A 12,849-nucleotide genomic window follows, 5' to 3' on the forward strand; every position below is an offset into this window, starting at 1 on the left:
GGCTTGACCCCATGTCCCCTGCATTGGCAGGCGGATTCTTAACCACTGCGCCGTCAGGGAAGTCCCTGGACAACTTTTAATAAATACCGTTGCCCAGGCCCAGGCCCAGAGATGCTGATTTAACTGGTCTTGTTTCTGGCCTGATCACTGCTATTTTTTAAAGCTCCCCAGATGGTTATAATGAGCAGCCAGTGTTGAGAACCACTGGATTAGGCCTTCTACTTTGAGCCCGACCAAACAGTCTGCATAGAACTGACAAAGACTCTCAAATGCAATATTTAAAACAATTAATTTGTTTTAAAAAATCAATTATTTTATCAAAAATTATACAATGTCTGCAAATAGTACAAAGTCAAATGGCACTGAGGCTTACGACTAAAATTTAGCAGACCCCTGTTCTCTCCATTCCCTCAATCCTCCTCCACTTTTGACTCTTTATTTTTAGAGAATTCACACATTTCCCATTCTCCGAATGTTAACATGCTGGTATCTTTTGCTTCATCAAAAACGAATTAATTGCTGAACTTTATTTTCTCCCATCTAAAAGTACCCTTAAAGCCCCCAAGGAAAGGTAAAAATGATGAAATATCAGGTAGCTGGAGCAACAGGAGTAAGTGGGGAGGTTCTTCTGTTCAATCCAGTATCAGGAGAGCCAACCACTAGGTTCAGATGGCTGGCTTGGAGGCCTGAGCAGTTCAGAGAGGCAGCTAAGAGCACTTTTCCAAGCCCTGCCTGCTCTTCCACCTCTTGGAAAGATGATGGGCTTTATCTGAAATTATAACCAAAAAGAATATTTCCTCACTTTCTCCTGGATTTGTGCCTGGAGGGCACCCTACCCCATCCCCAAAATAGGCCAGCAAGGCTGGGGTGCGTTAGAAACACTGGGAGATAGAGGTATAATAAAGGATGCATTAGGACAGTAAGTCAGGGTGTATCCTGGAAAGCCTTGAAAATTAGTTTGGTTTGACTGCGGGGACTCCCTGGGGATACATTAGCAGGGATGTCACAAAGTCAGTTCTGTATTTGAGGAGGACTTCTGTGGTTGACAAGATGGAAGCTGGATTGGACTAGAAAAACAAGAGGCAAGGCACCAGTGATAAGTACCACGGAAGAGGTGGAGTGGAGTGGGAAAAGGACAGTGACACTGCAAACAGACTGAAAGGCCCAGTCCCAAGAGACATTTCTGTGGCTCCATGCTATTCTGACTGTGCCTTGATTTCCTCACTTGTAACGCATGAAAAGGCATAGCTGCCACCTGCCTGGGAGCAGGGACTCTGCTCTTTCTCCCTTCCTGTACTGTTTGAAATAATTTTCAGAAGGTTGCCCTCTTTTCATAAAGCAGGTAAAGGTGTTTAATGGCTCTCGAGGCAAAACAGAGCTTATGAACTTCCTCTGACAGGGCATATTCTGGACTGAGCCCAAAAACAATATTCCTCTCCAGGCCTGAAAACTGCTGAATACTGTCTAAAATGATGTGACCATCCAAAACACCAGAGACCTGGCTGAACACGACCTTCACTGCTCCGTGGGTCTCAAATAATTCCATCGCTCTTAGTAGTGCAAGCTCATAGCGTCCTCTGTCCTCCCCTCTCCTGCACAGAATTGCTATATCTTTGGGCAGATATCCACATTGGAACAGGTTGTGACATCTTTCTGCCACGTGTTTTGCAATTTCTTCTGTGGTCAGGTTCGTCTCTGTCTCACACACCCCAGGCAGAGCCTGAGTGCACATTGCTTCCTCATAGGCAGCTTCCCTAAATGATGCCAATGTGTCTGGAGACACGTTGGGGTGAGGATTTTCTTTGATCCTCTTCATTTCTTCTTTCATCAGCATTGCTATGTCCAGAGCACAGTGGATCCCATTGGTGATTGTTTTTCGAGGAAACTGAGCAGATGGAGGGGGAAGGCCATTGATATCTGGGTGACGGACTTGGAAAGGGTCCAGAAAAAGCCAGAGAATCCCTTGGTGAAGATTTTCATTTCCAGCGCCCCTCACCTTTGGATGGGTGATGCTCCTAGCCTTCATGTACCAGTCACCATATTTACTGCAGAAATTCTCAGTCTCATCCATCACTATGTGTTTGATCTTTGAGAACTCCCCTTGCATGAAGGTTTTCCGGGTCACAGCTTGGCAGGTGGTTTGCTGGCTGTAAGGATGAAGGAGAAAATAGGGCTTCAGCCATATAAACAAAGGAAATACCATGCATTTATTATTCTCTGGATTAGCATTAGAGACTGGTTCTCATCTGGAGACTGATTCACTGATTCAATAACTACAAAAATGCTCTACTTACAAGTTACCTGATAGACAGAATACATAATTGCAAACCCTACTCTTTGGGGTTATCAAGTTAAATCTGCATGCGAAACTTTTGAAATGAACCCAGGTAGGAGATTTTATTATTTCTACCAGAGTCCATTTCTGCTGCTTGACAATCCCTGAAGGTAAATTCCTTACATCTAAAGGAAATCTCAAAAGGAATTTACACTTGTTACTACTATTTCTTTTCTTTCTGTCTTTTTTAGAGCTGGAGAACAGTCACCTAGAGGCATATCATAATTTTCATATGCAAAAGAGGTATGGGCTCATACAAGTTCCTCTAAAGAAAATCCTATTTCCCCACTTACTTGTAGTACAAAAGCAGAAGCCTCTTTAGATTTTGGTAAGGAAAACATTAAGAGGTTGCTGAGTTCCATGACATGTCAAGTAGGGTACCAAGTCTGCAGGGCTTTGCCTCTATGGAGCTACCAATCCTACTTACTTAGCTCAATTTTCCTTTATAGTATGTTTTAGCATGTGTGTGTGTGTGTGTGTGTGTGTGTGTGTGTGTGTGTGTGTGTATACTTTTTTTTTTAAAACAAACTTGGTTGTTTCTTGCCACCTCTAATTTGGAATCAAGTCGTATCACCCATCCCTGCAGATGTGGGATTGCATGTGCAGTCCCTGGGGCTTTACCCCCATGTTCTGAATCATAACTATTCACGTTCCTCTCTTTCAGGTTGGACTCTGTAGACTTCTTGAAGAAAAGCATTGATTCTTAGTCATCTCTGTAACCCACTCACATTAAGTTCATAGATGTTTGTTGAATTGAATTTGTCTTTTGACTGGGGATATTTAAAAACTTATACCTGGGGCTCCCCTGGTGGCACAGTGGTTGAGAGTCCGCCTGCCGATTCAGGGGACACGGGTTCGTGCCCCGGTCTGGGAAGATCCCACATACCACGGAGCCGCTGGGCCCGTGAGCCATGGCCGCTGAGCCTGCGTGTGCGGAGCCTGTTCTCCGCAAAGGGAGAGGCCACAACAGTGAGGGGCCCCCGTACCGCCAAAAACAAAACAACAAAAAAAATCTTATACCTGTAAAGCGTAATAAAGAACATAGCCTTTAACACAGTTTACAAGATCCTTCATAGTCTGGCATCTGCCTCCTTTGCAAGTTCATCATCTGTCACATACCCACAGTCCCTCATGGCTCCAGGCAGACCTACCATTATGATTCTCTAATCTCCATGCCTTTGCACTTGCTGTGCCCTTTGCCTTTATTCACTTCTCCTACTCACTTCTTAAGAAGGAAGTCAAGATCTCCTTCACTGGGGAGTATTTGCTGACCAATATCCAGCCCAAGTTAAGCATATCTTTAGTATCATAATAGTTACACAACACTCCCATTGCTTATTTTTCTCTTTGTCTCTCTTATTGGGCTTTACGGCAAGGTCTGCAATATGTTTTTCTCCTCTAACACTAAATGTACACAGTACCTAGCATATAAACAGTGCTCAAAAAGATTAGTTGAATAAATAAGCAAGTCAAAATTAAAAGCCCTCATTTGCTGGATTGACTAACAACCAATTTCTTTTACTAAATCGAAAGCTAAAGATTTAAATCAGAAGCAAATGTGCATGTTTTCTAAAATTATTGACTCAGAACAAGTCAAACAAGTAAAAATATTTTATAAACGAAATAAATGGTATTTAAATTCAAGTTCCCATTAGGTGTAATGTCTAATTGACTGAAAGACCCTATGACTTTAAAGCACTAAATATCAAGCAAAAAGTATATGTGAAACAAGATAGGTTCGTTTCAACCTTTCTTAAATTTAAGGCCATAGATTGTGGGGGGGGGGAATGTTTCTAGTTATATAAACTTAAAGTTATGCATATGTAGCTAATTTCTAATGAGATGTTTAAGCCTGAACATTGCAAAGTGCCGTTTTCTAGCTCAGCTACTTGATCACTTGCAAATGTGTATATAGTTTGGGCTCTTGTCCATATGCAGCAAAGGCATTGCAAAATCTTAAACTAAAGACACAAATTACTTGTGTGATACTGTTGAAAGACTGATTAAATGTGTTTAGTTAGTGAAACTCTTACATCACAAAATCCTTTAAGGCGTCACTTTCACAAACGTAGAGGATCTCTTTGGGCTTGCAGTGGAACAAGTCCTTAATTTTCTCCATGATCTTTATGGCCAGGGCAGTCTTCCTGGTTCCTGGAAAGCAGTGGAGGAACAATTCTCGTGTCTCCTGAAGGCTCTCTGAAAGCAGCTCGCACTGCTCTGCTACAAGCAAATTGAAATATTCACAGCCCAGCTGGTCACTCAGAAGAGATCGAGAGCAGAGTGAGACCATGATAAGGGCCTGCAACAAATTTTCCATTTCATCCTCATCAGCAAGCCTGTAGGTTCGGGGATAGTGCATGGGGATTTCACGTGGTCTACACCGTGTGCTGGGCAGGTATATCAGCCTTGGGATGACACACAGTTTCCCTGTGTAACCACCAACAGTTCCCAGTTTCTGCTTTAATTGACGAGCAGTGTTCCGGGCGTACACAAGCCCCCCAGTCCACGTGGGGTCTGTTAAGATTGTATAGAGTACAAGGGGGCTGTTTACTGCTATTAGGAGAGCATCACACAGGACCTTCTGCTCCTTCCTGAAGCCAACGTCACTAGCCCAGCTTTTGGAAAATATCACAAACCCCTGAGAACAAGGATATATCTGTGTCTTCATTAATTTCTCCAGTCCTTTATGATCTGAGAAGAGCTTCTTACAGAGGGATTCTGGTTTAAATTGTATCTCTTCCTGTGTCACTGAAAATGCAAGGAATAGAAGTTACTAAAATTTTCAAAGGCTATTTAAGTATTCCTGCAACATCGTAAGAAGAGATGAGCCTAGCCGTGGAACTATGGGTTTCCTTGTCTGCAAAGAAAGCATCTCCTCTTCACAGGCCAGGGCTGAGAAGTCACTGTTTCTGGCAGCTCTCATACAGGGGAAGGCAATCAGGGAGGGGTCTTCACAGAACAGCCTTCTAGCACTCTGTCCTCAACCCCAAATGGTCCAGTAGTACTAGGAAGGTATTCCTTCCTGTTAAGGGTGTGTGTGTGTGTGTGCGTGTGTGTGTGAGAGAGAGAGTGAGAGAGAGAGAGAGAGACAGAGAGAGAGACAGAGAGAGAGACAGAGAGAGAGACAGAGAGAGAACCTGATGCTTTTGGGAAACTAAGAACTTTCCTTTTCCTGTGGCAATTTTGCCCCCATGGGATATTTGGCAATATCTGGAAATGTTTTGATTTTTCATAGCTGGAGAGGTGCCACTGGCATCTAGTGGCTAGAGGCCAGGAATGCGGCCAAACATCCTACAATTCTCAGGGCAGCCTCCCTAACAAAGAATTATCTGATCTAAATATCAGTAGGGTCAAGACTGAGAAACTGCCTTAGGAAGAGTCTAGGTGACCCCAAGGCTCACCTCCTTCTGCCTTGGAAAGCCAGGGGACAGCTCTTTCAAATGTATTCTCTCATATTTAGAGAACAAAAGCCATCTGTGACTGGAAGCCCAAAACGCACAGAGGTGTAGGGTGGATTTGATGACTGAAATCAAGAATTCGCCATGTATATTAATTCAGGACAATTGTATCTGCTAAGCCCTACATTTGATCTTCTCTAAGGAGAAAGGCTTGGATGAATTGCTACCAATTCCTCCCAACTTAATTTTAGAAAATAAATAATCCCCTCAGCTGAAATCAAGAAGGAATACCTGGAAACAAGCGTTGTTGTAGAGCCCCCTTAAATTCCAGAACTTTGATGGGAGATGACGGGCTTCTTCGTGTAGATGAAGCTGGTGAAATCAGGTGAAGGCTGTAGTCTGCGGCCAAATTGGAAGGAGCTAAATAAATCCATGGAGAGTTGTTTCAGATGAAAAAAAAAAAAGTTAAAGAATGTTTCTATTGCTCTTCCTACTGTTGACATATGGTGTGTGTCATGCCTGAGCTGTTCTCATTCTTTCTATGCCTCAAACAGTTCACATATGTTAGGAAAAGAGGTCTGGGACTCCTGTAGGGCCATGCATCTTCTATGTCACCTGCGACTTATCTTGGGCAAGTCATTTCACCTCTCTCCTGCAAGGGTGAGCAGGTGATCCCTAAGGTTCCTTCCAACTCTAATATTCTGGTTCCAGGTCACCTCTAAGAAGAAAAGGCTTCCAGTAGTGGTGGTAGTAGTGGTGGTAGTGGTGGTGGTAGGGTGGTGTCAGAAAAAGTAGGCACAGTATTTTAAAAATATTATTATAGTTGTTAAAGTCCCCCCCACCCCAAAGTTTAGATGGAATGGAAAGTAGTAGGATCTCTAGTTTGGGGTTTATGTGTGTGTGTGTGTGTGTGTGTGTGTGTGTGTGTGTGTGTATGTGTAAGTAAACTCAAACAAATTTAAGATAAGAGAAAGTATCATCCAATAAAATCACTGAAGTCTTCATTTGAGCTTCTTTTATCAAATCTGGAACTTACTGACCATGAAGGCAAACCGATAAACTTCATTCAGCCCGTTAAGTCCTTTATGGATTGATCTGAAATCACCAGGGCTGATGCTCAGCAAAACTGTAAGGAAGTGAAAACACAGGAAGTCTCCTCCCCCACCACCATCCCCTCTCCAGCACCTTTTTTTTTTTTTTTTTTTTTTTTTTAGGTATGTGGGCCTTTCACTGTTGTGCCTTCTCCCGTTGTGGAGCAGAGGCTCCGGACGCGCAGGCTCAACGGCTATGGCTCACAGGCCCAACCGCTCTGACGCACATGGGATCCCGGACCGGAGCACGAACTCGTGTCCTCTGCATCGGCAGGCAGACCCTCAACCACTGCGCCATAAGGGAGGCCTGTACCTGGCACCTTCTTTTGCGTTAAGTTTTTCTCCACTTGGTGGTGCCCTCAGCCTAGTGGTTCAAGGTACTGGCTCCTAATGTTACTGAAACAATTCAAATTTGTCAACAAGTTTCCCTTAAAAGAATTAGTGGAGAGTCTTTCTTAAACAACGTTTCTCTGAAATATCATCTTTAGAGAGAGACTATTGATGAATGTTTTAGACTAAGACTATCAGCCTGCAATTTTTTTTCAGCAGACCTTTACAGTGCATAAAAAGGAACTTTCATGAATTCATGGCTGATGGCATACTATAACTTTCCCCAAAGAGATGAAAATCCAAGCATTTCTTGACCTCACGCAGTTCATATTCTGAGTCTTTGGAACTAAAAATGTTAGAAAATAACCCTTTAATAGAAGATTTGTAAGCAAAACCAGCTTTCTATTCTCTAACCAAAATATTGACCAAATACCCAAAAGAAGGCAGAGAAGGGGCTCCTCCCTGCTGACTGGACAATGACGTCTTGTCTGCTTTACCTGATTGAATATCCAGCATCATGGCTACCCACTGCTCAGCCGTCAGCCTTGTGACAGAATTGTTCCTGATGACCCAGGAATCTGGGGCCTCTGTGAATACTACACAGCAGAAGGGCTCCACGTGTACCACACAGACATGACCATACAGGACATCTTTTTGGTACACATTCAAGATTTTGGTAGTGAAATTCACCTTTGGCTTCTCACAGCAGAAGTGGAATGTAGGCAAGTTTTCTATGCAGTTTTCTATTTCTTTTTTTAATAATTCAGGGTTCACTTTTTCTCTCTTACATCCAAACACTTCTTTGCTCTTATCATCCACCCCGATAATTAGGTATCCCCCATGGGTGTTGGCAAATGCAGAAACATAATGGGGCAGCATTTCTTTAATCCGAGGGATGATCTTTTTGGTGGTGAACCTTTTAAGCTCGACATGTGTGGACTCACTGAAGTCGAGTTTCTCCTTATAGATGAGTTTATCTTTTTTAACAAATTCTGAGGCACACATCCTCATATCTTCCTCTTCCTGAATGTATTTGTCAAGAGCTTTCTGAGAATGCAGCTCCTGCACCTTTGATCTTCCTCTTTGAGCTCTGGACTGCTTCTCTCGGAGGAGCTCCAGGGCACTGCTGGCACTCAAGTTGACGGTGGAAGTCACAGCTCTCTGAAATAAATTGGAGCGCAAGCTGCAAATCCTTAGCGGGAGGCTGAAGACATCTGGGCTCCAGGACTTCACAAAAATCATAAGATTGTGCCCCTGCTGCATGTAGTCAAGGTATTTCTGTGAACCTGAAGGAAGGAGCTTTTGAAAAGAAGTTTCCAGGTCCTGTCCCAGCCCATGGAATCGGTAACTGTAGGATTTATCATCAATCTCTGCTTTGATCACACCCCCTCCAGAATTTAACAGTGCACATGTCGCTTGGATGATTTTAGAATTCTCAGTTCTTTTCAAATAGCTATTGGTCATCTTCTTCCTTTTTTCTTCTCCAAGAGTGACTTTGCCCACTTCTACAATTATCTCGGGATAGAGCATTTCCGTATCCATCTTGAGACTCTCCATCTCAGCAGCCCTTCTGTGCCCCAAACAATGACAGAAAGGGGTTCCAATAAATAATTAGGACAGAAATGTTGCTTCTATGTTAACAAGAATTACAGAGATTACAAAATTTTCTTCAAAGCTATAGATTATTGGAGATACATTTTAACACTGGAAATCATCTTTGATATTACTGTTTTCTCACAACTTTGCCAAGACCTTTAGCCTTCACAGCATGAACAGGAATAGATAAACTGAATGCTTAATATTTTACCATAATGGAAAAATTGCTGAACTTTTAGCCATTTTTCATTTAAAATCAGGAAGCACCAACAGTGAGCCCAGATATAAGGGGCATGGGTTGGCACAGAAGCCAAAGCAAATTACACAGAAGTAGTAGTTGCCATCAGAAGATGCCTCTATTTATAATTCAGAGGGGAAAGAAGAGAAGACAACAAAGAACCAAGGGAGTATAGCTTTGGAGTATATTTGATGTAGAAGATCTGGCTATAAAAACAAGCATAAAACTTGGTATTCTTTATGTGCTATTTTATACATTTTAAAAAGTCTTATTCTACTCCTGAAAGAATAACAATTGATACCAAATGCAGAAATCTTTTAAGCTCTTCAGGCATTCTTCTAAAAGTACATTTCTTATACAGTGGGATGCAGGAACAGGAGTTTTCCATCCCTCCTAATAGTTCTGCCTGTGCTGTGGGAACCCCTAAGACTGGGGAATGGACATGAGCCTTTGAGACATAGATATTAAACTGTGGTCAACCTCCTTCTGCTTCCCAGACCAGAAAACAGCCACCTACATTGAAGTTAGCACCTGGAAGCAGATGGTTCAGAGACAGCCCCCTTAGTCTTTGTTAACTGCAAAATAAAATATTTACTAACCCAAACCCAAATTCTTCCTCTAGAAGAAGGGAACCCATTTTTTTTCTGTGTGATCTCTGCTAAGCAGAGGCCAGGTGGGTGTTGTTTATATCCACCAGGAGGGAAAAAAGCAGGCATCCAGCAGGATGGGTCCTCTCCTCTGCTGTTAGCTTGCCTTGGTTGCCTTCTCACTTCCTCCAGGCAAATCAAAATCAACCTGATGAGTTGTTTTTTCATAGGTGAGCATCTCCTATAAGCAAATGTAAATGTTTGGCTCTTAGAGAATTTTCTGATAAGTTTCTATTATATCATAGAATCACAGAAGTGTTGGAAGGGACTTTAAAGATCTGGTCCAACCATCTACCTTAAATACTCTCTGTAACAGGGGTCCCCAAACCCTGGGCTGCGGCCTGTTAGGAACAGGGCCGCACAGCAGGAGGTGAGCGGCGGCGAGCTAGGGAAGCTTCATCTGCCGCTCCCTATAGCTCCCCATCACTCGCATTACTGCCCGAACCACCCCTCCCCCTCCCCCCTCCCCCCTCCCCAGTCTGTGGAAAAATTGTCTTCCATGAAACCGGTCCCTGGTGCCAAAAATGTTGGGGACCAATGCTCTATAATACTAGCAACTCTGAACAAATTGCTTTCCAGCAACTGCTTGAACACCGCCAATAACAACGAACTCATTATCTCTCAAATTAGTCCCCGTCTATTTTCTGACAGCTCTGTTAGAACTAGCTTCCTGGGCTTCCCTGGTGGCGCAGTGGTTGAGAATCCGCCTGCCGATGCAGGGGACGCCCCGGTCCGGGAGGATCCCACATGCCGCGGAGCGGCTGGGCCCGTGAGCCATGGCCGCTGGGCCAGCGCGTTCGGAGCCTGTGCTCCGCAACGGGAGGGGCACAGCAGCGAGAGGCCCGCGTACCGCAAAAAGAAAAAAAAAGAAATAGCTTCCTTATTTTCAGCTATAATTTGTCTCCCTATAACTTCCACCTGCTGGGTCTCACAAATAAATCTAATTGCTTTTGTACTAGCAGAACTATACTCTCATGACTCCCAAGGCTCATTGATGTTACTTGGTTGCTGATGACAACCATGATAGATACAAAGTTTTCTGAGAGTCTAGCTCCGTATGAACATCTGCTCCACATTTCCCCAAACTTCTCACTCATTCTCCTTTACAAGTTGCTCCTGAGCTATGATTTTACTAAGCTCTTCATGCTCTCAGACATAAACTGAGAGGAATGAGATTTAAAAAAATTTTTTTTTTTTTTTTACCTGATGCTCTTGCTTTTCCTCTTGTTGCTTCAGTTCCACATCTGGCTTTGGTCTGAATGTTTGCCTTCTGTCACAGTCCCTGTTGCCCTTTGATATCAGCCTGGGAGGAGCAGGAACTCTGCCAGACTCCCCTAGTCTTCATAACATTGACCCCTGAGGAAGGCTGATAAGGACTCAAAAAAAGCCTATGACAGGGCAGATTGGCAGGCCAGGGTCAGACCTCTGGGAGAGAATGAAGTATTAATGGGGAAATTCAGGGGTTTTCAAGTGAGGGGCCAAAGCTAAAACGTCCCTCCTCTAAAGGGCTGAGTGTTATTTCTATACATCATACAAGCATCTCCTGTCACGGTTAATTTCATTTCAAAGCTCTACGTTTATTTTAGATTAAGCTGTCCTGTACATATCTATTATGAACAATATTAACCTATTCTATCACCTTCCAAATCGTTTGTCCTATTCTCTTCACTTTTATTCTCTTTTTCCTACTTTTCCTCTTTGTTGGACACAAGACCCAGCCTAGAAAAATACTCTTTGGTGAAGGTTTGGCTACCCCTGGGTGAGAGGATTACAGATGATTTTTCATTGAATTTCTTTTCCTTTCCTTTTTTTCTTTAACTTTTCTGTATTTTCTAAATGGTCTACAATGAACATCAATTGTTTGCGTAATTAAAAAAAACAATTAAGTGAAAAAAATAAACAGGTAAGAGACAGTTATCTCTTTGGGGGATGCTGGTTAAACTGGAACAAGTGAATATTGGCCAGCAATTATTGATGATGATGATGATGATGATGAACCTATAAACGTTAACTTACAAGGACAAAAGGTCTTTGCAGATGTGATTAAGAAAGGATGTTGAGATGAGGAAATTATTCTGGATTATCCATGTGGGTCCTAAATCCAATCAAAAGTGTTCTCATAAGAATTCAGTAGAGGGACTTCCCTGGCAGTCCAGTGGTTAAGACTTCGCCTTCCAGTGCAGGGGGTGTGGGTTCGATCCCTGGTCAGGGAGCTAAGACCCCACATGCCTCGCGGCCAAAAAACCAAAAACAAAACAGAAGCAATATTGTAACAAATTCATAAAGACTTGAAAAAGTGGTCCACATCAAAAAAAAAATCTTAAAAAAAAAAAGAGAATGAGGTAGAGAGAGATTTGATACCTACAAAAGAGGAGGGGGCAATGTGACCACAGAGGCAGAGACTGGAGTGATGTGGCCACAAGTGAGGGAATGCCGGCAGGCACAGGAAGCTGGAAGAGGCACAAAATGGATTCTCCCCTGGAGCATTTGAGGGGAGCACAGCCCATGCTAACACCTTGATTTCTGCCCTCGTATGTCAAACTGGCTGTGAGAGAATAAAATGTTATTGTTTTAAACAACCAAAGTTGTGGCAATTTGTTACTGCAGCCACAGGAAACTAACATGCTTCTCTCGCGTAAGTCAAACCATCAAACAACTCTTTGTTTCTACTCCAATTTGCTTATGCTGAAACGGCATTCTGAAATAGGTTTCTGAATACCCCCTCAGGTTTTTTTTTTTTTTTTAACTGAGGTTACTCTTCCTATGGAGTTCTGCTTTGTTGGCATGACACTTTGTACCTGTCTGGCTCAAAAGTTATTTCCAGGATAGGAGGCAGAATACATACCATGATGAATAATCAGCACAGCAACATAGTAAACTGCAGATGTCTGCTCTCAGCTTCAACTTTAACCCTTTTTCACTCACGTCATTTCCAAATTCAGTCTCACTTTTATTTCATTTTAAAATTTATTGGCCATGCCACGCGGCATTTGGGATCCTAGTTCCCCAACCAGGGATCGAACCCGCGCCCCCTGCAGTGGAAGCACAGAATCTCAACTACTGGACCGCCAGGGAAGTCCCCAGTCTCATTTTTAGTTCTACTACCTACCTTAATTCTCAGCTTCACTCTCACACTGAAATCCTTCTGATATCACTTACTTCTAGAAAGATAAAAAGGACCGTCATTTACTGGACATATGCATTTGGGCACAAG

General features: G+C 43.0%; 1 protein-coding gene across 1 annotated transcript; it reads right to left on the minus strand.

The window, feature by feature from the left end:
* Positions 1-1,121: 1,121 nt before the first annotated feature.
* Positions 1,122-8,711, minus strand: LOC136138805 (protein SLFN14-like). Its single transcript, XM_065897643.1, has 4 exons — positions 7,652-8,711; positions 6,025-6,153; positions 4,369-5,083; positions 1,122-2,147 (listed from the first exon to the last, which is right to left on the minus strand). The coding sequence occupies exons 1-4, from the start codon at positions 8,709-8,711 to the stop codon at positions 1,313-1,315; spliced, it is 2,739 nt and encodes a 912-aa protein (XP_065753715.1). The 3' UTR covers positions 1,122-1,312.
* Positions 8,712-12,849: the final 4,138 nt, after the last annotated feature.

This window comes from Phocoena phocoena, chromosome 19 (assembly GCF_963924675.1).
Source record: "Phocoena phocoena chromosome 19, mPhoPho1.1, whole genome shotgun sequence".
Taxonomy (NCBI): domain Eukaryota; kingdom Metazoa; phylum Chordata; class Mammalia; order Artiodactyla; family Phocoenidae; genus Phocoena; species Phocoena phocoena.

Bases quoted from the DNA above. Each gene is read 5' to 3' on its own strand.
- LOC136138805 (XM_065897643.1), bottom strand. From the start codon at position 8,711: ATGGAGAGTCTCAAGATGGATACGGAAATGCTCTATCCCGAGATAATT. The intron at 6,154-7,651 runs GTAAAGCAGACA...GGATTTATTTAG, and splicing joins GATGCTGGATATTCAATCAG to CTCCTTCCAATTTGGCCGCA. The intron at 2,148-4,368 runs GTAAGAGTTTCA...TCATCCTTACAG, and splicing joins GCCTTAAAGGATTTTGTGAT to CCAGCAAACCACCTGCCAAG.